The 27840-nt window shown below is 38.1% G+C and overlaps 1 protein-coding gene across 1 annotated transcript; it reads right to left on the reverse strand.

Annotated features, from left to right (window-relative positions):
- Window positions 1-238: 238 nt before the first annotated feature.
- Window positions 239-27840, reverse strand: LOC149629915 (aquaporin-9-like). The gene is made up of 7 exons (XM_089851581.1): window positions 27639-27840; window positions 5103-5367; window positions 4912-5030; window positions 3751-3844; window positions 3544-3667; window positions 2493-2644; window positions 239-1119 (listed from the first exon to the last, which is right to left on the reverse strand). The coding sequence occupies exons 1-7, from the start codon at window positions 27738-27740 to the stop codon at window positions 1094-1096; spliced, it is 882 nt and encodes a 293-aa protein (XP_089707707.1). The 5' UTR covers window positions 27741-27840; the 3' UTR covers window positions 239-1093.

Here is a 27840-nt window from a genome sequence, read left to right on the forward strand (position 1 = left end):
GTGGTTGTGGATCTTGCCTTTATCGGTTTCGGTCCACGCTTGTTTTTCGTGTACCCGGGATACACTCCATCGCAAAGCTAGGTCTGATTACGTAACCAAACCTAGCAAAAATATACAGTTACTCTTGTAGTTAAACAAGTCACAAAACACCACCTTCGAGAATAGATACGTGTGGCATTCAAAATCCAAAATCGATGTACTGAAATGAAATTCTTAATTAAGTTAAATAAAAATTCAATTCAAACATACGCACTTCGTTCTCTTTATAACTAAAATAATTCGTCGTAAATAAATACAACCGTTTCAAATAAACAAAAGAAAAGAGTTCGAAAAAAATTACGAAACAACAAGCAAACGAAGAAAAACACGCGAGTAATGATTATTAAAACATTAAGTGACAAAAATAAACTATTACAAACTAATTTAAAAATGGTTAATTATGACTTCAATAACTTTAACTTAATTCCAATTAAAATAAATTTTAAATATTATTAGAATTATTATTTGTAAATCCTAGATACAACTTAAGTAAAACAAAAATTAATTGACTATTTAAGCCTACAAAGACCGCCAGCTACTTAAACCAGAAAATACGGGCAATTCCTTTTGAACTGCACAAAGAATACGTCATCTTAGAGACGGTGACGCAGTAGGCTACGGTAAGTTATTGTCGTCTGCTAATATTAAAGACTAAATATGATGTTTGTCGGACTTCGTCCATTCAAGTTGGCTTTTGGTCCAATTTTAACCGCACATAGGACCACTATACGGAGCTGACAGTCTAGGTTACTTAAACTAGTCTATTCCGACAATTTATTTTTAGCGCACCATATTCTAGTTTCGAGCAGCAAACGCGAACGTCTGGACATCATCGCAATTAAGGCAGACGCTAGACGTTCAACGTTCGCGTTTGCTTACGTCAAAACCGTTCCGCCGAAACTATTTCGTGAATTTCAATAATAATAAAATATGTTAATTTATTTTTATGATGAGGTATAAATCGGAAAATGAATCGTGTCCATTTTCGCGTGAATATTAATTTGACGAGATGATATGGCTGCATGGCTCTTTTTCTTAATCGCCTTAATTTCTTTTAACAAAGTGCCCGGTTTTTCTTGCCTATTCAGAAACAAAATAATTTTTTAGTATACAAAACTGCGATCAATATTGTGGCCCACAGACTGGAATGCCGAAATTGTACCGTTTCAAACACAATCAGAATTATAAAATACTATAAAAACCTAGCAGTTTTGGAATAGAGCGTGCTCCAAAAAAGTAAAGGTGGAACCAGTTTGACTGGAGGTGAACATGGTCAGCAGCATAGGTCACCCACTACGCTTTAGTTTACTTGGGCCTAAGATTGAAGATTACCGTTCTAGTGTATCAACGGTTATTCGAAATGTAATCTCAGTGAACCACTGTTTAAAGCTAGACCTGAAAAGGGTCCGTAAATAATTAGGATTTGGTATATCAAGGTCATAACATTCCAGCGCAAAACGGGGAGTGTAAATGGCTCAAATCTGACCCCCTCCTGATCGCACAATTACTAAACTAACAAGTAATGTATCCGACCCTCCTGTAAAGTAGAATCAAATCTTCGAAAGAATAGATTTTCAACGCCCAGCCCAAACCGCTTGCCTTAAAAGGTTAAAAATTTGCAGGAACGTTGCTCGTAAGTAGTAGGCGCGCACTAAGAAAGATTTTCCCCCAATCCGCCGCCATCTTAATAAATGGCGCCCAGAAATGGAAAACATCTTCTCTACGCAACAAAGTCCGCGCGTTTCAACCGATTTCAAAAATATTTAGTACACTGGTTGCCTCTAACCTATATGAATGGTCTTTCGGGTTCGATTTGTTGCCATCTTTATAAATGACGGCCAAAAACTTAAAAACCCTTCTTAATGGAATAATGTCCGCGTGAAAAGTAATAAAAATGCATCCCTAGGGGCTGACGGGCAACGCCGAGGGCCTTAATTCGCTCCTAGGGTACGGCTACAAAAATATTAGTCGAATCAGTAAAATCTACCCATTCTTTATAACATTTTGATGGAAGTTCTTACTACACGCGAGCGACGCCAGGGCAACAGCTAGTGTAACTAGCTTCTTTCTGAAATGCGATTCCACTGGTTTCTACGCAACAGATTACGTGTACGGTGTACGTGAAGTATTTCAGACTTCTCTATTGGGAGGTGTGGCTCTTGGATAATTTCCCGAATATTTTGGCATTCACCAAGTTGGACCGGGCCCGAGTTCCCTTCCCAAAATACATATATAAACTTTAAATTCTAGAAAACTATTACATAATTTGAGTTTTTGAAACCCACTCATCTTTTCAAAGCTTATAACATAAGATATCAGCCTTGGAGAACCTCTTTACTCTAACTTATTATTCCCTTAGAGTAGTAGTCGTGAAGCTGATCCCTACACAAACGTTCTTACGTATGGCATATTCCAGTCTGTTCAATTTAAACTCGAATATTAATGAAACAAACCATCCAATAGTTCCTTCATCTCGTGCTCTGGCTCTTTGGGCGGATCGGGAAAGTGCAACTCAACCCCGAGATAGTACAACCATCCACCGATGATGCCTCCGAGATGAGGTCCGACCAAACCACCGACCCACCAATAATTATAATTCATGTGACTGCAAAGAAATCGAAAAATCATTACACATCAAATAGTCTAGTTGCACTTTGCGTTAAACCACAGAGATGACTCATTATAAATCGTATGATCTTCATAGCGATCGAGTCTTGACTGTGGTTCAGTTTCAACTGTTGCCACTAAATGCTTCCACCGTCGAGGGGTGGAGCATGGACGAACCAATACCGAAGGCCCGATGGCAGCTCATAGAACCCCATACTAAGCGACTAAACAACCAACTTCCCCCTTTTCACCCCAAAATGGAGGGGAGGGGGTTATGAAAAATACTGAGTCAAATCCCGGAAAAAGCTAGCGCCATCTAGACAAAATAAGACGTTAGCTTTAGAACGTTTATTCCCTCATATAACCCCCACTATCCCGCTTGCTATTATCTGCCGCTAGAAGGCGAAATAACAAGTATTTTTCAACTTTCTCCCTTTGACATCCGTCCTTCAGTATTGGTTCGACCAATGGGTGGAGTTGACTGGCCCGCCAACCTTAGCAAAGGCTAGATTTAACTCCGCCCAGATGGACGAATTCTGATCAGTTTGACCGTTAGTTTAAAAGATATGTTCCTTCCATAAGCATGACACTACCTATGCATCGTAATGCCAGAGACTTACACAGTGAGAGCTAGTTCGAAAAGGAGAACGACGCAAGCGAGTCAATTGAAGTTCTACACTCGGGGGTTAGTTTTGCAGGACTTCCATCTAGGTCCTATTTAGTCTACAATACTAAGCCTTTGACAGCGCCTCACCAGGCGTCGTCTCTTTACCTCGAATCTATGACCTACCTCACGCACTTCATGATAAGCTCCAGTTTCTAAGTTACCAGTGACAAACTTATGGAACATATCTTATCTTCGACACAGGACTTGACATTGCTTTAACCCTTCATTACCTAAATGTTTCGCTTCCATATCCAGCCATGGCGGTGAAGACTCTAGTAGCGAAATCTCTGGCAGGATTCAATGGCGCCATACAATTGGGACCGAAACACAAGGCCAAAGAACAGATCATTAAACCTATAACAGAGTGAATCCGTGGTGCCATTAGGGTAACGTGAGACGGAATGGGGACTCTTATTGGTACACGAATGGTTATTTACCGATGGTGTAAGGATGCATCCATTTAGGGACGTCCAAATTCCTTTTATCAATAATGGCCGCTGCCGTAAACATTAAGAGTCCAGTTCCTACAAGCTGACGTCGAAAAGAAAAAAAGATAGATCACAATACTTAAGCAGAAACCCTAAAAGTATTCTACGTTCTTGAAGGAGGTCAGTTTGATTCTGGAGTGGTTAACACGATAGTGCCCTTTCCCACGCATGAACGTAAATCTATCCCAGTTTTAGTGTGACCATAAGGTTTTGGTGCCACCTGGGTATAGCAATAAGAACCTCTACATATACGTGACTAAGCTAGTTAAACATTCCCACACAATAAACATGATGGGATTATTTACATCTACGGTTGGACCACCCCTACTGTTCTTGGGGGTGAATCCATGATGCTATTGGTTTATTACTGCAACGGCTTAAAGCATAGCAGAGAAAATGTTTTCAGACGAACAACTTTTCGATTCATTTCGATGTGTTAATTTGAGTTTGCATAAATTATTTGGGTTGTGTGAACAGAAGTCAAATTGAATCACCCAAAATTAAAAATGAATCCCTGACCTATTTTTGCTGACTTGACTTTTTGACCCATCTAGTTGAGTGAAAAGTTGTTTCGTCTGAAAAGGCCTTAAGTCGCCATCAAGTGGCGGTCACTAATTGCTGTTTTGGCTATTGGTTTTTCAAAAGTCGTAGTTGGACTTAGTTTGCCAACTTTTGAAAAACTACATAAAATTAACAGAATTTTTTTCCTGATTTGAATGAAATCTTTTCAATAAAAATTATTATTGTCTGCAGCCATTTCATTCTCCCTTTCTTTAACGGTATTAAAAATAACCCACACTTTGGTAACATACAATTTTCTCTCCTCTGCTAACATCGTCAATGTGTTTTTGGAAAAATAGGCCTGGCACATTAATAGACTAAAAACTTCAAGTTAGCGGTACAAAATGTAACGACACTTCTGTTTAGTCTAAGTTCAGTAAATTAAATCCTATTCAGTAAATTAAATCCTATTCGATTACTATCATAGTCACAAACTTAATTTTGAAACGAAATTCTTCTTCGCATCTCATAGAGCGTTGATGTTATATTTTATTTGGGATTGCGAATAGGCCTAAAGCAACTGGCGAATTAATACAAGTACATACATACCTGATCGATGAAGACAGTACCAAGAGACACTGTATCTCTGGGATAAGTAGCCCAAATAAGAGCAGTGCCCTTTTCACCCAAAACCGTTCGATTGCCTCCGTCGAAGGCGTTAATCATATCTGCAGAGACAAGAAAAACAATCTTCAAATCTCAGCCTTGAGAGGAGGACCAAACCTAGGGTGTATACTGACCGTAGTAAGTAACAAATAAGACGGCTGAAGCGAAGAAGGCACCCAAGTGTTGGGCCGCGATGAAGACGGGGACCTTTTTCCAGGGAAGTTTTCCCATGGTGCCAAGGGCCAGGCTGACGGCTGGGTTCAAGTGTCCTCCAGTTACTCCTCCGGCCACCGTCGCCCCCAAAATAACGGCGATGGCCCAGGCAAATGTTACGGCTAAGACATCGTTGACGTGGTTGCCCGTTAGGATAGTTTGAGCGAAAGCTGCGTCACCGATTAGCTATAAACAAAGTAAAGGCCAACATAAACACACTTGTATTGAAGTTAAGGCAATCATCCCCAAGCAAAGCCTTAACCCCAAGAGATAATAGGATATGTCAGAAGTAAAATAAGGGACTAGAAGTAAAGAGCTTAAGCATTTGTGGTAATAGATCCTGGCACTAGTGAACAAATTTGAGGATTTTATGCCACCGCTTCCATCGTGAGTGTCTACACTAGAGAGAGAGAAAAAAATTGGTCTAGTTCCAAAAATAATTTCCTACCCCCGTTCCCCTGAAGCTAAAGCCGGGGGTGTACACGGACGAAGCGGGTGCTGCTTGAATCTAGTTCGGCCCCCGTCTACCGCCACCCGAGAGCGTCTCTCGTTTTGGAGGGAAAATTGAGAAACCGCTACCAGAGGGCCCACCGTTGGTGTCTTATCAAGAATATTATTTCACTTTCGCCAAGTGAAGAATTTGGTTAGCTCGATACTTCTAGTCACTTATCCTACTTCTGGATATGGTTCTTTTTATTAGAGTAGTGACACTCAGCGGTATCTTTGTGTACAAGGAAACGCTACGAGCTGCTATTACGCTGTTTTCATAATGGAAATTTTATCTTTACGGATTTAAGAACATTACACATCAGGTACCCCAGTTTTGAATTGTTTTGAATTTTTAATTTAGTTTCTTCTGGATTTACACGTAGATTAGTTTTAGGCAAAAAGTAAATAACTAAAAAGAACGTTTTTAGATTAATAAGCCAGAAAAACAAATCTTAGGTTAGGTTTCACACGAAGTAAATCATTTGAAGTAAGATTAGTTTGTCGCAGAATCTAACAAATTTAAGCTAGTTAAATAGATTTAGGAAAGGACAAGGTATGTTTTCACAAAAAGTAAATCAATTGAAGTAAGGACGAAGTATGTTTTGAGGTAAAGTAAATCAATTGAAGTAAAGACAAGGTATGTTTTGAGGTAAAGTAAATCAATTGAAGTAAAGACAAGGTATGTTTTGAGGTAAAGTAAATCAATTGAAGTAAGGACAAAGTATGTTTTCAGAAAAAGTAAATCAATTGGGGTAAGGACAAAGTATGTTTTCAGAAAAAGTAAATCAATTGGGGTAAGGACAAAGTATGTTTTCAGATATAGTAAATTAATTGGGGTAAGGACAAAGTATGTTTTCAGATATAGTAAATCAATTGGGGTAAGTACAAAGTATGTTTTCCGATAAAGTAAATCAATTGAAGTAAGGAAAAGGTAGGTATGTTTTCACAAAAAGTAAATCAATTGAAGTAACGAAAAGGTAGGTATGTTTTCACAAAAAGTAAATCAATTGAAGTAAGGAAAAGGTAGGTATGTTTTCACAAAAAGTAAATCAATTGAAGTAACGAAAAGGTAGGTATGTTTTCACAAAACGTAAATCAATTGAAGTAAGGAAAAGGTAGGTATGTTTTCACAAAACGTAAATCAATTGAAGTAAGGAAAAGGTAGGTATGTTTTCACAAAAAGTAAATCAATTGAAGTAAGGAAAAGGTAGGTATGTTTTCAGATAAAGTAAATCAATTGAAGTAAGGAAAAGGTAGGTATGTTTTCAGATAAAGTAAATCAATTGAAGTAAGGTCAAGGTATGTTTTCACCACGTGTAAGTAAATTGAATTCAGCTTAATTTTCTTCAAATATAAAACCATTAAAGTAAAAAAAATGCTGATCTAGAAAAGTAACTAAATTTCGAATCAATATTTTCATCAATCGAAGTAACTGAATTAAATCGAATAAAACACTAACTCAGATTACAAACCAGCAACGAGAGGCCTTGTTCTTCATTCATTTATCATATTAAACTATTAGAATAGAACCAAGAATTCCAAGTGAAGACATTGATCCAATGAATGAATAAAAAATACCCTAAAACCTAATTTGTCTCTTCTAACCCCAGCATTTGATAGCACTTGGTCATTGCACCCCAGGCAATCGCGTATGTACATCCCTCACAATTTATTTTCTCTCTAAACTTGAATATTAGTTCTTTTAGCCCTAGTATTAGATGGAATTTCGATTTGGTTCAAGCTGTTACCACCAAGAAATTGATGGTGGAATTTAATAAAGCGCATGGATTTTCGCTGGTACGTCTTATAAAGACCTAATCTTTCACTAGAGCCGGGGGCCCCTACTCTAATATTTCATAAATATCACACGATTACCAACAGAAGGTCAAAAACGACGAGAGACTTAGTAATAATTCGAACCTTATTTGAGGCCCAAATAACGAAATTGATGGAATGGAATGGAACGGAGCTTAGCTCTTTTAGAAACAATTTACGTCGATAATGGAAAACTCAATAGAATTTCAAGTACATACAACTATCAACGAAGGCAAATAGACTTAACAGAAATTGAGGCCTTCAGTAGTGCCCAGTATGATTGATCCATTTGTAAAGTGCAAGGTTATGGAGCGGGCAGTAATTTTTTATTTTTAGGGATTTATTTTGTTGGCTTTGAAAGGGATATTAGATGTTTCAAGAGGGATGAGAAGCTCTAGTCTTTTCACGTACAGTAAGCCACGCCTGCCTAAGGCAGAGGGTTATCATTTAACGGGAGTCTGAAACTGCACGCACCCTTTAGCTTCGTTTTCCTTCCCCTTTCAAGGACAAATTGAAGTCGTATTCCGTCTAAGTATTACTCCCCCATTTTAGGCTTGTCACCGGACCTAAGCCGTTCCACAGTTAGAGCGCCTATTTCTCTCAGATTTCGCATCCTCCCGCATCATCCTTGATTTGGCCTTGAATGGTCCAAAAAAATTAGAAATCCGGTAGACGGTCCTACTGCGCATGACACGCCAATAACGCTTCCACAATTTCCCTCTCCCTTCCAATCCCTCTTAAAACATCTAGTATCCCTGGCTAAGAAGAAACTCTTCAAACCAGGCTGGGAAATAAGCATAATTTTTAAACTAGTCCTTGGGATCAGTTACCCCCTAGTGTCCGAAATAATAAACTGGTCTCCGGACTGGTCCCCACCTTTGTTCTCCTATAGATTTGCAATTAATAAACTGGTCCCGAGGACCAGTAACCCCATGCACTTCTTGAATTTAAAAACTAGTCCAAGCAATTAATAAACTGGTTTCGGACCAGAGGAAGTGCACTGCTAATTCCCAGAGTGCTCCAAACCATAGAACGGTTTCTGCTATTTATATTTTGTTTTTGGTTTCACCATGAATTCATTGGAACTCGAAAACGGTGGCCCGGATCGAAAAATGTCAGAGAATTTTCGACTGAACATCACCCAAAGAATATGTCCTCAAATTTTGACAGACCTTTCAGAAACATACAGTAGAAATATTCAAAATAAGAAATTGTGATGAAAAGAATTTAAGATATTTCATATTTCTAATCGGGGCAAAAGATACGCATTTACAACAAGGGAACTGTTCTACAAAAGTTTATTAGTTTATTACTTTGTTTCTTCAATTTTCTAATTCGGACCAATACAGTTTTAACTCGGTACCACGCCTTTCCATATGCAGTATATTAAGGTTAAGAGATGGCGTTTTGGGGAAACTTTTAAAAGATAACAAAATACATTTAAAGCTTTAAAAGTCGAGAGAATTGGTAAAAAGTTAACGTTATCTTACTCTTTCCATACGCGTTTCGTAACTCTTAAGACCCTCCGACCAACAAACGAGCTTAATCCAAAACAAGGGCAAAAATAAGTTCGCAACACTACGTGTGGTTTTCAATGTTATAAGATTGTACAGCACCTAACGAGATACAGTGTCTCGAATACATTATAAAGTTACGAAGCGTGCCACATAAACTAGAGAAATTCCTGCCCAATTCAATACTCAAGGGAGTACACTATAAGGTTCCATTTATAGTTTAGCATACATTTTTTCTCTTTCCGTAAATCATAAATAAACCCTTGCAGTAACAAGTTTCACAGCTTTGTTTGCCAAAATACTAAATCTATCGACTTTCTGGTCAATTGAAGGTGTTCCCGATGTCTATGGAATTTTGAAAGCAACCTCACCGCGACTTATCATCTTCCAGTGATGGGGAAGGCTTTCTATATACGTTTATGTACACGAAAACTGGTTCTGAAGTAAGTTGGTGTTAGTCAGTGTTAGTCAGTGACGATATTATTCACACGGGACTAACAAACAATGCGAAATTCCTCTAGTAAAAGTTTCAAAATGATTGTACCTACACTTCTACAAACACTTATTAGAAAAGTTTCACAATTAATTTTAGAATCAGAGCTCTACACTGAACTTCAAAACAGTCCTCGTGTCACAGATTTTGAACTATCAAAGCTGTCACCTTTTACCAGTCCCCTTTACGATTGAATTATCCATGAAATCGCGTGCACTGCCTATTCCCTTGCATTCAACAGCACCACTAAATAACAAACTAACTAACTGGTTATCAGCGCATAACTCCGTTGGTTTTTACATAACCACACGGAGTAAAAACTGCCTAGAACGGATTATCCAAATTTTATATTGGATGGGTGATTTTGTTGGAGTAAATAATATTGCATATTGATCAAAATATAAATACATGGAGTAAATAAATTTGTCCCTTAGTTCAGAATTCACCTGTAGTTTAGCAGAGTGTTTGGAAAGGTGCCGAAGGGGCAGATAGTTAAAATTAGAAAAGAGGTTGAGCGGTTTTCAAAAGAGCGTTTTGGAATAAAGCGGTTCCTAAAACAGCGGTTTGCAAAATCGCGTACAAGCAAAACCGCGGTTGCTGTTTCCGCGTTTCTCAATACAGCGCTATTTCCAAAACAGCGGTTGCTGTTTCTGCCCAAACTGTGATTGATAGGGAGGGAAATATCTATTATATGAAGTATATAGGACATAGAACAATATTATGCAAAAAGGAGTAATGTTATATCGGAAGTAAATATAAAATATAATTTTTTGAAAAGGCATATTATTTTGGGAAGTTAATGAAGATAAACAACAATATTTTGGAAAAGGCGTACTTTCGTACGCTCAAGATATAAACGCTGTAATCAAAATGCGCTAAAACGAGAAATGGCTATAATGGCAAACGCGTTTATGACAAAGCCGTTTTGGACAATGCTGTTTTGATAACACGCCCAATCGATAACATACCAAAATTAAGTAGATTGGACTTCTTGATAATTTAATAATTACCATGAGATTTTAAATACTAATTATATTATTTTTGGTCATCAGCACTTTTTTAGTGGGTCAATAAAATATAGAGATGTTCACACCTAGCCTGTTACCCTTTGCACGGGTGAATCTCCTTTACAATGCACAGAGGGTTAGGTAATTCCCTGTGACACAGTTAACCCACACTAACTATTACAGTTAATCTCAGCTACTTTTGATGGAAAGGAGAAATCGCGTAACACCGCGGAGGAAAACTGCTTTTAACTAGTGTGGAAAGTAATTGTAAAGTCTACGCGGAAGGGTTTGTTCCAGGTGCTTACCCGGTGCCGAATATACTACGGAATCGAACCCGAGACTCTCTTGCTGCAAGGTGAACGTGCTAACCATTATGCGCCACCCCACAAAGTATGAATAAATCTTTATAATTTTATATATTTTTCTTGTGTTTGTTCTCTATGCACAGTCAGAACAGACTATGGCACCCCATGTTATTTCCCCATAGAGCTTAATACAGTCGAAGGCAGAGGGCTGCCATTTCTCTACAGAATGCATTTTATGTCACTACTGCCAATTTAGACTACAGCCTTTTTTGATTTAACCCATCCTGTATTTACCACCTTCAATATTAATATACCCACGTTAAAAATACCGACTCAAAATCAACACGTACTACTTTAATTCCTACGATAAATATCACCTCGTATTCATCCGCCTCAGTATCCCCTCAACTATGCCGATGGAACGCGACTATAGCAACACTGGGTTTGGGTTGTCAGTCAAACGTCAACCCCAAATGCGAACAACAAACTTATTTTGGGATCACCTAAATTTAAGTTCGAACCATTTTTCCAAGCTAGGTCGGTTAGAAAGTCTGAAAGAACTCTCCAAAGAAAATGTGAAAATACAATTCCAGAGCTTCCCACCATGGATATGTAGAAATACTTACGTATTATGAATTACCAACTAGGGAAAAATCTAGCCACCGTCTTCCAGGGCGGATATAAATCGGCTGCAAATCGAGGCAGAAATATGTAGGTCACCTGGGAAAAAGGAACTATATACAACTCTGGAGCATCCCAAGTGGTAGGTCTTTTTTGCCCATGCGCAGAGAGAAAAACATACGAATTTCCCTCTCAGTCCTAAGCTTGAGGGAGGGGGTTACAAGGCATACTTTGTCTCAGCTGAAAGGGCGACTAAATGAAAAAACGAGTAAAACTATGAGATAGAAATTAATAGTACGTTAGTATTTATACTTATATCCACGTTCCTACAAACCAACGTTGGAATATTACACTCTTAACCGGGTTGTAGCATTTAATTTCGACTACTGTCCTCAGGTAGTGTTTCCCAAAGCTTAGGAAGTTGCGAGTGGATAAACATTTACATCCCAATTGTTACAATTTTGTATTTGAAATAAGTTTATTTTAAACAATTTATTCTCTATATTTGGCTTTGTTCCATAATGAGGCCGTGAAAATATTAGTGTTATCATGTGGTTTATGTTAACACAAGGTGACTAGACTCCTAGAGACAGTCAGCCAATCGTTATTTGTAGGCCAAAAATAGACTTAAATTATATTTCTCGGCAAGGCGAAATATATTTGTAGCCACCTAGCCATAAGCGCAACTCTCAAAAGTACAGTCAGAAGTAGGATAATGGACTAGAAGTATCGAACTAACCAAATTCTTCACATGACGAAAGTGAATTAATATTCTTGATAAGGCAGCAACGGTTGGCCCTCTGGTAGCGGTTTCTCAATAGTCCCTCCCTCCGAAACGTGATCTAGGCTCGCGGGTGGCGGTAGACGGGGGCCGAACTAGATTCAAGCAGCACCCGCTTCGTCCGTGCACACCCCCGGCTTTAGCTTCAGGGGAACGGGGGTAGGAAATGTTTTTTGGAACTCGACCAGTTTTTCTCTCTCTCTAGTGTAGACACTCGCGATGAAAGCGGTGGCATAAAATCCTCAAATTTGTTCACTAGTGCCGGGATCTATTACCACCAAAGCTAGAGCTCTTTACTTCTAGTCCCTTATCTTACTTCTGGTACAGTCTATATAAACTACCACCCCAAAATTTCTTCATCTTATTTCATTATATCTTTAACTTAACTCCCATCTCTCTAGAGTTCTATTTTTAGGCGGACGGTTTAGTTTTCTTGTTTAGTTTAGGAACGCAGGAATAGCAAAGGCCAGCGAATTAACTGAATGTCAAAAGACAATGGCAAAGAAGAGATCAACAAACGCGAGTGTGGAATTCAAATTAACGCTATTAAGTCGGGACGGGTTCCGATTTAATTTTTTAGATGCAAATTTCTTGGGTTTTTTTTTGTTCTTTGTCTTGTAAGCGCACGTCATTCATTCTATGTCTATCTATTGTTCGTCATTTTGAGGATTTTGCGGGATTTGCACCCCGATCGACCATTCTATTCAAATGACTTCTTGCCCAGTACTCTTAGTGTCAAGTTTACTCGCGTTACACATCAACACAACGTGTGCTCACTCCAGATAACTAAAATTCTTTTAATTAGTCTATTTAATTAAGAGGTATCAGGGATAGATTTAATTTTAGAAGTAGGAATGGGGAACAGATCTAGTCATCTGGGTGCGCGCGTTCAAAGTCCCGGACCCCCTTAATTCCACGGGACGGAGAGAGGGGGGGTATGAAAGAAGAGGCGGGAGGGGGGGTCATAGTGACAGAGGTAAAAAGGAATTACGTCACTATTTTTCGCCACCGTCCCCGTCAGCAACGTCATCAAAACGTAGCTGTTTAAGTGAGCTACCCAATAAGATAATTTAAACTTTTCGTTACGTGTTCGTTTGAGGGAGGGGCTCTTAACTGGGTGGTCTATGAGCAGGGGCGTGCCAACATGAGCCAAAATGTTCTACTGGAGCGGGGGCAAAATGGCTGCCTAATGTTAAAGTCCCATATAGTTGAAAATTTGAGCGGGGGCCTTCGCCCCCACTGCCCCCGTAGTTGGCACGCCCTTGTCTATGAGTCGGAATAACTGAAGTAAATAATAACCGTTCCGTTCTCCATTCCTACTTCGAAAATTAAATCTATCCCTGGAGGTATAAATGGGGCCTCACCCGCAGCTCTATTGTCAAACGCAAATAAGAATAACCTAAAGTGAAACAGTACGCGAGAATTGGAGACTAACTACACTCGGTGGTTACTTTTGCAGCTAGGACTTCCATCTAGTTCCTATTTAGTCTGCATTACTAAGCCTTTGACAGCACTGCCTCACCACGCGTATGTCGCTTTACCCTGAATCTATGATCTACGTAACTTCATGACAAGAGAGGCAATAACCAGTGACCATGAACCTTCTATATAATGGACCAGAATCTTAATGGCGGATCCCATGTTAAAGTTTTCTAGTTTAAGTGCCGCAAAATAATAAAGAAAGGAAAAAAGCTAGCAAACGACAAGGTCTCGGAGAAAGACGGTACAATGTAAACAAGTAAAATGGCGGCTTGGTCTCATTTTGCTAAGCCTTGGGACTAATGTTAATTTCTTTGCATCTATTTAAAAGTAATGTATAATAAAGTAATTAAAACATAGCAAAAATTAAGATTGTGAAAATGATTCAAGGAAATTGAAATGGGGAAAAATACGTTTTGTACCCTTTCCAAAACCGTCACGTTTGTTTACATTGTACCACGGTGCGCGTACCCTGCAAAATTGGCTTGCAACTGCGCATAGACGTTGCAGGCAGAATAAAAAACCTCCCAGTTTCTGGTCCTAGTTCTAGATTGAAGGTTCATGCTGTGACGAACTTATGAAACATATCTTATGAATACGTAATATTTTTGAACACAGTTGGCTTTCATCTCTCGTCACAGACTATCGTGACATCTTAAAATTGAATTAAGAAATAATCTTTTGTGGAACGATGCTTTTCGTATCGATCAAGGATTGCTTTGCTCTTTCTTCGATATTCTCTTGCTGACGTCAATCATTTGTGGACTTTGATTAGATATTTCTTAATTTATGAAAAACCCATTAAGACGAACTAAACAGGTGATAATGACGTCTTTATCTAAAGTGATTATAAGTGAATGACGCCAAGATTAAAATATTGAGGACGGAGTTCTCGTTAAGGAACTAGTGTAGAAATTCACTGTTAAGATAAACCTGGGCTGGGGCTAATATTACACTATCAGATTTAAAACACCATGCAGTGTGTAGTCGATCAAACGCCGCGTCGAGAGGTTTAAAAACTATTTGGCGAAATTTTGAGATGAACTTCGTATTTCGAGTCCAAATCTAGAATTTATCTAAAATTAGCATACTTAGACTTAATTGTTTTTGGTGAAACTTGGAAAAGGCAAGGAATAGTTACTTGTTAATTGAAGAGTATTCCGAGAAGTAACTTCGTTTTAGTTTTTAACTAATTGGAGGGAAACCATTACGAAAAAACCCCCATGTTATTTCTATGGGGAAATCTGTGAATTTTTCATTTAACATTACGAAAGGGTTTCAGATCATATCTACAAGGGCCTACCGACCCTGTACAATAGGGATAATAAAAAAAATGGATATAGTATACAGGGTGGGCCAAAAAGAATGGTAGGACCGAAGTTAGGTGGGTCCTATTTCGGATTTTTGACTAAAATGTTGTAGGACATTTTTCCACAATCTATACTAGTTATGGTTGTGGTGTTTCACGAATGAGCAATTAAATTTAAGTTAAAAACTGAACAATATTATTAAAAGGGTTGCCACAGTACCTGGAAATCCTGGAAAAGTCAGGGAATTTAAAAATGGGCCTAAAAGGTAACGGGAAAAGTCAGGGAATTTGATTTTAGTTAGTGTGTAAAATTTCTGGGGATAAGTCTTTATTGAAAGAGTAATGAAAGTTTCTCCTAATCCTCTCTTAAGACAGAGCAATCCTTAAAAATGCTGTCTACAATTTTTTTTAGATAGTAAATGCCTTTAAAAAATCTCTCAGACGGTTATTTATAGTTAAAATGTTTCTTATTCATTTTGATGGAACAAATACATGGGGAAACTTAATGTAGAGAGTTTACTCAATTATAAGCACTTAAAACCTGCTGTAAACATTTACGCTTTCGGCCTAAAAGGGTCAGGGAAAACGTAGAAAAGTTAGGGAATTTGGTTCTGAAAATTCCGTGGCAACCCTGAATTAAGGGGTCATCCCTAAAACAGTAATCAAGAATTGTTTAATGTGTCCCTTGGGGTTAAAAATCAGTCATAAAAATCACATTTTCCATTCATAATTGATTGCCCCTATAACCATCCAAATGCACTTCAGTTGCATCACCCACGATTCGAAAACGCTGTATTACAGAAAAATAGTTTGCCACGTGGGTAGTAGTTTTAATTAAGTCTATCTATTCTTAGAATACAATTAATTCATTACACAATGTCTCAAGGAGTCTAGTTTATTCACTTTTCTTGCTTAACACAAGTCATAGAATAATAAGATTTTCACCCAAATATTTCAATTATTGTATGGGGCAATACATAATACCAGAAGTAAGACGAGACTAGAAGTATCGAGGTAACCAAATTCTTCACTTGGCGAAAGTGAATGTTCTTGATAAGACACCAACGGTTGGCCCCCTGGTAGCGGTTTCTCAACTTTTCCTCCAAAGCGTGAGACGCTCGCGGCGGTAGACGGCCGAATTAGATTCAAGCACCCGCGTCCGTGTTCTGCGGCTTTAGGTTGAGGGGAAGGGGGTAGGAAATGGTTTTGGAACTCGACCAATGTTTTCTCTCTAGTGTAAGCGCGATGGAAGCGGTGTAAAACCCTCAAATTTGTTCACTAGTACCAAGATCATCTACTACCAATGCTTTAGCACCTTACTTCTAGTCCCTTACCCTACTTCTGATAATATCAGTGGGATCATGCAAAAGTTAAAGACATTCAGATGAAAATTAAGATGCCTCATAAATTATTAATTAGACAAATTGAAGATGTGAATCGCAACTCAATCCGAGTGAATATCACCTTGTATAAACCTTTCAATTGGCTCTTTCATCGCTTTTCTGTCGTGTTAAGTAGTTGAAAAGATTGATTTACAAGCGTAAATTTATTTCTCAATTCAATCAACCCTAATCTACTAATCAATTCGAATAAATAAAAAGTTTTCATTTTCTACACTGCACCAAATCGATTTCCATAATATCATAAGTTAATATTCCCCTATCCCCAATAAGTTAGGCGTTAGACACAAGTTTTACGCTTTTAATGTAGCTAAGGGTAAATGAACGTGTGTCTGTTTGTGGTGTTTCACAAACACAGAACACTTGGAGATACCACGGATACCTTATACCCTAATGGGGACTGGTATAGTGACTTATTTGGATTTATTTTGATTGTACAAAAAGGCGCAAAAATGTTATGGAATTTTTTGGACCAAGGTTTCGATGTGCACCGTTACACGTAGAATTTACGAAAGCGTTTTCGTGACTTGTTTAGATATTAGGCCTATATTAAAAATAATTCGATCCGGAATTTAATTTAGGTTTCAACAGGGATAGATTTAATTTTAGAAGTAGGAATGGAGAACAGAGTAATTTGAGCGCGCGTCAAAGTCCCGGAGCCCCTTCCACGAGACGGAGGGGTATGAAAGAAGAGGCGGGTCATAGCGACTGAGGTAAAATGGAATTATGTATTTTTCGCCGCCGTCCCGGTCAGCAACGTCATCAAAATATCGTTTTAAGTGAGCCAATAAGCTAATTTGAAGTTTTCGTTACGTGTTGGACGGAGGGGCTCTATACTGGGTGGTCTATGAGTCGGACTGAAGTAAATACTAACCGTTCTCCATTCCTACTTCTAAAATTAAATCTATCCCTGGTTTCAAACACTGCTATCCCTTCAATTAGCAGCGTTGCCGTTTCAAGAATTTTCCCGACTTAAACTCGGAAGTTACCTAGTTTGAACGTTTGAAGTAACACTACGTAAGGCACGTAACGTACTCCCCAAATGTCACGCGCTACACTTCACTCTCGTTCCAACGCGGTGTACAATATAGAGAAAGCAATGGCGGACTAATAAACCCGGTTAAACCCTTGGGTCTCCTAAAACTGGCTCTAATCCAAAGAGATGGTACGCTCCAAATTATTTAAGACTTTTCATAAGAAATATTTTTTTAAAATAACTGGAATCGTTTTACGTTAACTCTAAAAATAACATCGTATTAAAAATGACGATGCAAAACGCTCAAAGCTGAAATACTCGAGTCTCCAAAATATCCACGTAATTTCGAGCCCGATAAACATTTTGATAAACTTAATTTTTTGAAGATTTTTATGTCATTTTAGAATTCATACTTTAGCTACCCGGCGTTGCGAGGTTTTTTTTTAAGAGACTCATAACCGGGTAAGGTTTGCAGTTCAGGGTTGTATATTTTACTGATGACTAATATTTTTGAAGCACCCTAGGAGTGAAGGCACTCGGCGTTGCCCGTCAGCCCGTCGGGACATTTTTCATTACTTTTAGGTTAAATGAAACCAGTGAAATTGCGGACTTTGTTGCAAAGAGAAGAGTTTTTACATTTCTGGGCGCCATTTTTTAAGATGGCGGAGGATTGGGGGAAAAATCTTTCTTAGTACGCGCCTACTACTTACGAGTAATGTTCCTGCAAATTTTCAGCCTTCTAGGGCAAGCGGTTTGGGGTGGGCGTTGATTATCAGTCAGTCTGTCAGGACTTTGATTTATATAGATACAGATTTTTAGCAGATTACGTTTTAAGTTATTGTGATGGTTTTGCTCTATAAATAAACCTTTTTAAAATAAAGCCGCAAAAGAAGTTGAAGTTGAATAATTATCGTCTCTAAATTATTACCACGTAATTTCGAACCCGATCAAACTTTTGATAAACTAGATTCCAAGAAGATGCTTATGTCATTTTGCTTTTTTTTCTCTGGATTTTCTTGCAAGGTATTTAAGGTGTTTCTATATGCATTTTAAAGCTAATAAAAACTGTCAAAACATGTCTCGAAAATCTCGAAATTTCCCATGGGAGAACTAGCCTATGCCAAAAGCAAAGACGCATTTTCCCAAATTAAAAAGCTTAATTTGTTAATGGAGAGTCAGTAAGTTCACCTCGCTTATCAAATTCATCCAGAAATTTCTTTAAGTGATACTCTAAGTGTTGGAATAAGAAACAATGGGGCCCCGAGGGGTTAGTCACTTGAATAATCAGGTGTACAAAACCGCAGAAATCGATTACTTGAGTTCTAGAATTCTTAGAAATTCTTAGTAATCAAAATCATTCTTGTGGGTGATCAAAAATCTCCGATAATCAGAGGAAATCACGTGAAATCTTGAGAAAATCAGAAATAATCACATGATTTACAAGTAATCTTTTGTAATTACCTCGGAAATCACACATTTCGTGAAATAATCACGCGTAATCAATCGAGGAATTCAAAAATCCAAAATAAAAATCATAATCAGTTAAAATAGAAATAATCACTGCATTCATCGAAAATCACGAAGAATCCAGTGGTAATCACGGCATTCAACAAAAAATCACCGGAATTCATTGGAATTCAAACAGAAATCGCGAGTAATCTGCGGCAATGACGGGAAATCAGTGTAAAGATTATGGTAATCACCGAGAATAATCGTAATCACAGAATGACTAGCCCCTCGTGGGGCCCTAATATATATGACACTAATAGAAAAATAATAGAGATAATGATCTTTACTGAAATTTATCTTAAGTGAAAGTCCCGACTGACTGACTTACTGATAATCAAAGACCAACCCAAACCTCTTTACCTAGAAAGCTGAAATTTTGCAGGGACGTTATTTTAGATCTAACATCCCTGGGTAAACGAGACTAGCGGCGCCACTTCTACTCCTAAAGGGGACCCACCCGTAACAGAGGGGCACAGGTTTCGTGTGAATGCCCCTTTGTAGATTAAGCAGCTTAGAGCAACGAAATAAATTAATATATTCCACCATATTTAGAATTTAAAAGCCCGTGTTGTAGCAGAACTCATTCAGACCTAATATATGGGAAAGTATTACAGTACACGCAACGAAGGGAAATATAATTGGATGGTAGGGAGCCTTAATCTTCCTCAGCTTCTGGGCATGATCCAAGATGAATTCAAACAATACCCAAATATGAAGATGAGATAATAAGATATTGGACACGATGTTTGGGGAATTCGATGCGATGGATTTTGAAGTTTATCCTAAAAGTGTATGAGGTACGTCCCAAACAACAACGAGGGCCTTTTGAGACCAAACCTCTAAAGGAATGTTTGAACAATCGTCTTGTAAATATTATTAATATCCAGGTATTGGGAAACGACACGCAAAGATGACGGACGGACGGATTAATTAAAATGAACAAATACAGGTGACACCCATTATACAAACACACAGTCTCGAGCAAGGAGTAAGACAATAGTATGGTTTAAAGAATAATAATAATCTGAGCTTTGTCTACGAAAGGATTTCCACACTAAGCCTGTGGCTTGTTTACAATGAATAGAGGTTATGCCACAACTAAACTACAGCGCCCCTATACTAACTATTACCGTTAACCTCTGCTAGTTTTGATGGAAAGAAGAAATCGGGTAACACCACGGAGGAAAACTCCTAACCACTAACCCCAGGCTAGCTGCAAAGGGACCTCGCGTTGCTGACTTATAGGTAATTTTCGTAGCTTTTCGGTAGCCATTTAAAAAAGTTGGAGGTAGATGGCATGTACAATCATTTCTAAAGTTTATATACCCTAGGAGGAACTAGATTCACTGGAGGCGTAAAGAGGGTGGTCTGACATGCTCGGCAGCATAAGTTACCCACTATGCTCTAGTTTACTAGGGCCTAGGATTGCAGCGCCATCTATCGCATACCTTCGTTTTTAGTCAAATTGTGTGTGTAAACATAAGAAACTTGGCTATTTTGTCCACTAGTGTCTAGATACCACCTGAGGAGCATACCCACGCTAACGCAAAGCATGCTGGGTGTTTTAAACTGCCATTTATGGGTGCAATACCTCTCCGTAATGGGTATAAGCTTTTAGCCTACAGTCAAGCTGTTTCCTCCAAGATTTATAAGCTTCCTAAGTAAACCAATCAAGGGTTGGGTCTTATTAGCGTAGATTAGCAATCAATCATTCAAAATTAACTTCTTCTAATAAAGATCTTGATTTTCAAACGCCAACGAACTCGAAACCTAAAACGCATTTAGGCTAAATTCATTTACCTCTATTTTAGTTTAAGAACTAATTTTGTAAATTAAACTAAGTTCAGATGCTAAAGCAAGTAGTCCACTAAGCCTTGTGAAACCGTATCATTAACGTAACATCACGTATCCAAATACAAACAGAACGCCATCTGATAACGTTTCTTAAACGACGCTTTCGGACTTAGGTAATGGGCGCCCTCTTTCGGATGATTTACGAACTTAAAACGGTAACGATACGGTTTCGCAAGGCCAAGTGGACTACTTGCTTTATAATTAGCATGATGAGTAGCGCCCCCCTCGGATTTGGCTGGGAGCTTGTATTTCAAAATTGTCCACTGCATTTTCCTTCGAGGATATTTTAACGAGTTTAAAACAATAGAACATCATTTGAGCTTCAATATAAATTCGGGATTATATGTAATTTTAACGAGACACAAGAGACTTGGCTTGCTTGTTGCTTTCAAAGGATCAATATGTTCTTAATACAAAGTGGCTTAGCCATTCGTAGCCATCATAATCTCCTATGACCTAATGGTGAACCAGGGATAGATTTAATTTTAGAAGTAGAAATGGAGAACAGCGTCAAAGTCCCGGACCCCCTTCTCGGGACGGAGGGGGGTATGAAAGAACAGGCGGGAGCGGGGTAATAGCGACAGAGGTAAAAAAAAGGAATTACGTCACTATTTTTCGACGCCGTTCCCGTCAGCAACGTCATCAAAACGTATCTGTTTAAGTCAGCGCCAATAAGATAATTTCAACTTTTCGTTACTTACGTGTTGGAGGGAGGGAGGGAGGGGCTCTATACTGGGTGGTCTATGAGTCAGAATAACCATAGAGAATATACCAAGAGGAGCAGAAAGTCTAGCTTTTCCCATGGCTTTGAAAAGCCCGGCCACGGTTTTGGAGTAACCAGATCCGGTTTTTGTTGATTGGCTAAGCAGCGACGCCATTCATTGGTTAAATTATGTCGACTGCTTATTTTTGGTGGTGGCAAAGGGTTGATTGATCTCTGGGTTGACCGTTGACGTACAAAAGGTCATTTTAAAGTAGACGACACGGTCACGTGAACAACCAACCGGAACTAGTTTCTCCAAATTCAGAGCCCGTATACCTACTTCCTAAGTTTCTGCTCCTCTTGGTACATTCTCTTTGGAATAACTAAAGTAAATACTAACCGTTCCGTTCTCCATTCCTACTTCTAAAATTAAATCTATCCCAGATGAAATACAGTTGTAAACCAAAAATAATCATTCATTAAATGTAACTAATTACAAGACTTAAAGGTGAGAGGGAATGGGTTTAACCTGAGGATTATAGAAGGTCCTTTATAGCTAGAATAGCCAAACCAAACCGTACCTGCGAATGAAAGGGTTAAGGAGAGAAAGAGAGAAAGGATTGAAAGGGGTAAGAGCGCCTCGAGGTCTGAAGCAATTAATATTCGAAGTCGATGGAAAATGAATTTCAATTTTGTCAGGGAAATAAATGAAATGGTGGCGGCATGCAACAGCGGTTATAAATGTTTTCCTTCGAAGCAGGAAAAATATCTGCCACACTTCGATTGTTGTCGCAATGTATGCGGTGCTGGGAAACATTTCAAAATATGATTTAACTAATATTTTCCGTCTTTCATAAATCGAACGTTGATCGTACGATATCACTGAATCGTAGGTAATTAGAATCTATTGACGGAAAAAGATAGGCCTAGGCATTACGCAACATGTTGACGAGAGGTTCGTTACGAAAAACAATAATTTTGGGGGTTTCGAAATTCAATGCGTTGAGACACATTGCTAAGTGAATGATATTTGAAACTTGATCAACTCTCAAATTTAGAGTCAGAAAATTTTAAATACATAATTTTCATGCTACTTGGCGGAAAATAGGGCAGTGCAAGGTAGCCTAGACTCCTGGTGTAAATGGTATTAATCCTTCTAGTGTGAAAATAATGTATAGTGTTCACTGACAAAATTTGTGTAATACATTTCTATGGCCTTGTGGATGATGGATGGTTCATTAAGCCTATTATTTGGTACAAATAAATCACTAAATAGTTAGTTCACTGTCTATTATAGGAGTCTAGTCTAGTGAATGCCTGTTGACCACATAAAAAAAATCATACTTTCATCAAAAGTATATAGAATAAACCATAAAGTACACATCATTAACATTTCCCGGCCTTTGGCCGTAGATTCATTAAACCTGTTATTTGTTACAAATAAATCACTAAATTGTTCACTGACTATTATAGGAGTCTAGTCTAGTTAATGCTTGTTGATAATATAAAGTCATACTTTCATCAAAAGTATATAAATAAAACCATAAAGTACATACACATCATTAACATTTCCCTGCATATGGCTGTAGATGGTATGTAAGCTGAGAAGCAAACTACCCTCCTCTAAATTAACCGCCTACAAGGACTAACCAACGAGGGCTGAGCTTCGTGACGTCATATTTTATAGAAGGTATTACAAGATGGTGGTTAATTTTTTGATACTAGAGCTTGCATCTGCTACTTTATAAGCCACTTATTCACTTGGCCAGTTTGTTACCTGTGCCATGGTCGGGAAGGTGATCATACGCAGAAGGGGGGGGGTCAACACTATTCTGGCTGTGGATAAAGGGGGAGGGCTTCTCATACTACACGGCGTGAGCAAGTTAAAACGAACTGTACTTTTTGGTTTTATATCTATATACTTTTGCTTTCACTAACAAATTTCAAAGTCTAATTATAGAAGAAAGCCAAATATCGAGTAAAATTGTTCAAAGTGAAGTCATATGTAAAATAAAATGTGTCTTTTGTTAATAATCGGGTTAAAAATGTTCACTGGCAACTTCCAAAATTAAACTTAAGCTAAAACTGTCCTATCATTACGAGATCTTGTTCTTAGAAACCAAAATAAAAAAAACACGAAAAATTATTATCTTCTTAAAGTTATTAAAATCTTGGCCTTGGAAAGATTTGTAAAGAAAATTAGTGATATATCACGAAATCTCGAGGTATTAACAATTAATGCGAGACGAATATTAGCGGACACGAGAGACGTTGGTTAAACTAATGAAGAATCCGGAATTAATTCCGCTAGAGCGAGTCTAGTGTCGCCGCCGGCATCCAAACCCTAAATGAACGAACGAGATTACGGATTTCCGAGCTGCTCTAGAAAAGTTTGACCGAATCGAGTTAGCAGTCGAGATACTTGGACCAGGACATCGAGGCCCCAAGGGTACCACCATCAGACCCGGTGACAGTCAACCAAATAATCGAATAGCGAATGGAAATCGAGACATCGAACACAACGTGCGAGCCATACTAATACGTGCCTCTACATTAAAGGGTTATTCTGGAATCTGGAAGGTCTACTAGAAATTAAGGTTTCGTGTCAAAAGTATACAATGAAATTTTGCCCATTTCCGCACTATTTTCGAGATGTGCAAAGTTCCACACTTTATATGGCCCATTTCCGCACAGTTTTTACAATGAAATTTCAGTTCACCATTTTTCACCATAACCCATTTCCGCACAGTTTGCAAATAAAACATTTTTATTTTCTTGTTGATTTGGTTAGGTTCGGGTTAATTTAGGTTTGGTTTGGTTCGGGTTAGGTTAGGTTATGCTTCAACAGAGGCATGCTATTAAAATTTGACCATATCACTATCGATATAGAAAAGTGTATTGCTAGACGTAGGCATTGCGGAAATGAGTTATAAAAAAGTGTACGGAAACGGGCGACCACCAGGGATGTCCCCTTAAAATTAACCAAGTGTAAGACAGTGCTAATTTAGTTAGTGGGTCGTCCGAAAAACACTCCAAACGTAACTTGAAAATGGTGGCTCGGTCAAACGGCAAAATATCATAGGTAATTTTCGACTCCAAGTCTCCCAAAGAACATTCTTTACGCTTCTACTCTTACAACGGTGTGACGGTGTCAGTGGACAAGTAAGCCCCACCCCTTTCATGTCCGTCATTGATGGGAGTTGAATATGTAACTCTACGTGAAAATCGTTCTTTCTACAATTATTTCTAAATCGAATCCAGTGTATTCCACTTATGATTTCGTGAGTTCCAAAAACCTAGTCAAGGCTTAACGAAAGTAAAAGAGATGGTGGAAAAACATGAAGGGGGATTGTCGACTATCACACACGAGCACCGGGCACAAATTTATGCCTTCTTATTGTATATTCCTTCTTGGTATTCCTGGCTGGTGTAGCCTTCTAAATATTTTTTTGCCAGACTGAATCGAAAATTCCGCATAAGCGCGCTGCGGTCGCCGCGATAGAAAAATTCATCAGCTTAGAGAGGCTTCTGATGTGTACTTCGGCGGAGGTTATAAGCTTCTGCCACTATTGACTTCGATACTCGATAGAATCTCTTGAAAACTAGGATAATTCGGTAACGGGGACGTGAGAGAAAGTCAGATAAAACTGAAGGGTCGCTTCCTCTCTGTAGTCAGATAACAATTAAGACTAGCCCCTATTATTCCAACTCCAGCACCAGATAAGGACTCGGTTAAGATATATCTGGAGAGGAGAGAAGACCCCAACACCCCCACCCACCCCCTCTGCGGCTTTTCCAGCTTGACACGATCCTTATCTTAAGAACTCATAAAATGCAACTTAAGATAATCGTTGCTTCGAAATGAAAAATGGATAATCATTTTGCTAACATTAACTTAGTTTGCAAAAAAACCCAATATGTAATTGATGAAACAAAAAATAAGTTTTTCAATTTAATTGATAATATCATAAGTTCATATGTGGCATAAGTATGACAATTCCTTTACTTTGTAATGCCAGAGACGAGAACGACAAGGAAGAATTGCAGACCACACTCGGTGGTTAATTTTGCATGCAGGACTTCTATCTACGTCCTATTTAGTCCGCATTACTAAGCCCCTTTTGTCAGCAGCGCCTCACCAGACGTCGCTTTACCCAGAATCTATGACCTACTTCAGTCACTTCATGACAAGCTCCAGTTTGTAACCAGTGACAAACTTATGGAATGAGCATATCTTTTGTACTTATGGTGTAGTTTAAGCCTATTTAGTGTGTTAGTCTCTACAATCATATACAGAAAACATTTCCCGGTTTTAAGTGGCTTGACGTACCCTTGGTAATGTCAGATAACTTAGCCAATATAATAATACTTAATTCAGATTAGTTTATAGTAAAGTAATGGTTAACTCTAAAAATTAATTTTTTAAAAATTGAGGTATATGGTACAAAACAAATTGGATAAATGCTTACACAAAACAATTACTATTTTTTAGCGTAAAGCTGTTTGGGCGGTAATAACAAACTGAATTTGTAGACTTGCAAATTATACAGTTGGGAGTACAGGGACTTACTTGTACTGTACGGTACTTGTACAAGTAAGTCTCTGTTGTGTAGCCAAGGTTTTAAAATTTATACTTTCGCTCAAATAGTTTGAACAATTTAAGCTTAAAGCCGCATTTTCATGAACGATATGAAAACATAGCGCTGGAGCGAGAAAAAAATTCCTAAAAATCACTATTAGCTTTAGTATTTTCATAGCCGCTTGAAGCGTTAATTACTAGACACGTGAAAACAGTCATCTAGAACGCGAAACTGACATACATTTCTAGCGTCCCGCTTGATGCAGGGATCACGTGATAACGTTTCAGCGAATCATAACGACTAAACAAAAGAGAAAAAACGTTTTTTCGCACGTGATTTTTAAATTATTTTTAGTGAGAAATAATTTTCGAGAAAGCGCCTTGCTTCTCTAGCACGAGAAACGGGACTAGCTGTTGAACTGAATTTCTACCTTCGATGAAAACAGAGCTTAAAATTTACTAACTTCATTTTAATTCACTTCTAAGTTTTCTCATTAACTCAGGTTTTGGGGCCAACTCAGTAGACGAAAATTGAAAAAAACAACCCTATCTTATCTATGTGGGAATAAACGAAATAAATGATAATAAGTTTTAATAAAAACGTAGCGGATTTTTTGATTGCATTTTCAATTAAACTCTGAATAAATTTGCAAGTAATCAATCAAATTTTGTAATCATTGCTCAAATTTATCATTTCCTTAAACCTTGAAGACAATTTTAAAAAACTTCCTTGGTTTTCATTTCACATAAATAGTAAACAAATCAACCATAAAAAATACTACAGCACCTATTACATCTATTTTGGTCAAAACTGCCCTCTAATATGGAGTATTAGCAGTCTCCTACCTTTTACAGAATTTAGTTCTATGAGGAGCTAACATGAGGTGTCTATTCAATTGACTAACGCATTAGATTTTTTTAACATTTACGTGAAAGTGACATTGAATTCAAATTCAATAGAATAATGGCAGCTCCCCTACCATTAACTGTATTAACCTCTATGGGGAAATAGCATGGGGTGCAATAATTATATATTTCATAATCCATATTTTTTGGATTAACGGTAGTGACCTACCTATAATTGTATTAAAATCTACGGCGAAGTAACACGTAATGCCATTAGCCTATTTATTCCCTAATTCAAATTCTCCAGAGTAACGACAGCTACTACCTTTAACTGTAGTAACGTCTATAGCAAAATAGCTTGGGGTGCCATTATTCGATTTACTCTATAGAGTAATGGCAGCCCCCTTCCTTCGACTGTTTTAACTTCAATGGGAAAATAACATAGGGTGCCATTAGTCTCTTCATTCTCTTGAGTAATGGTAGGCCCCACCTTTGATTGTATGGGAAATAACATAGGGTGAATATTCATTCTCTAGAGTAATGGCAGCCCTTTCCCTTCAACTATATAAACCTCAATGGTAAAATAACATGGGCTGCCATTACCCTATTCATTCTCTATTTCAAACTCTCCCGAGTAATGGCAGCCCTTTACCTTCAACTATATAAACCTCAATCGTAAAATAACATGAAGTGCCACCAAGGTGCCACTAGTCTACATTAATAAGACACCCCCAAAAAAAGAAAACCCAAGTAAAAATTCAATTTTATAATACATACCACCAAAACGAAAGTTCCCCAAAATTCGGCCAAAAATTCACGGGCTAAAACATTCTGTATTTTTAATTTACGTAAAAATTCGTATGGGACCGGAGTTGCCATAATGAATTACGTAGTCCTCAACTCAATGAATATTAAACGATATAATCAGTCCAGAAGAAATCCAAATAAATAATTAATTAAAATTTCCCGAAACTCGATT

Source organism: Phalangium opilio, unplaced genomic scaffold (genome assembly GCF_054372755.1).
Source record: "Phalangium opilio isolate 3A_F unplaced genomic scaffold, DU_Popi_V2 ptg000105l_1, whole genome shotgun sequence".
Classification (NCBI taxonomy): domain Eukaryota; kingdom Metazoa; phylum Arthropoda; class Arachnida; order Opiliones; family Phalangiidae; genus Phalangium; species Phalangium opilio.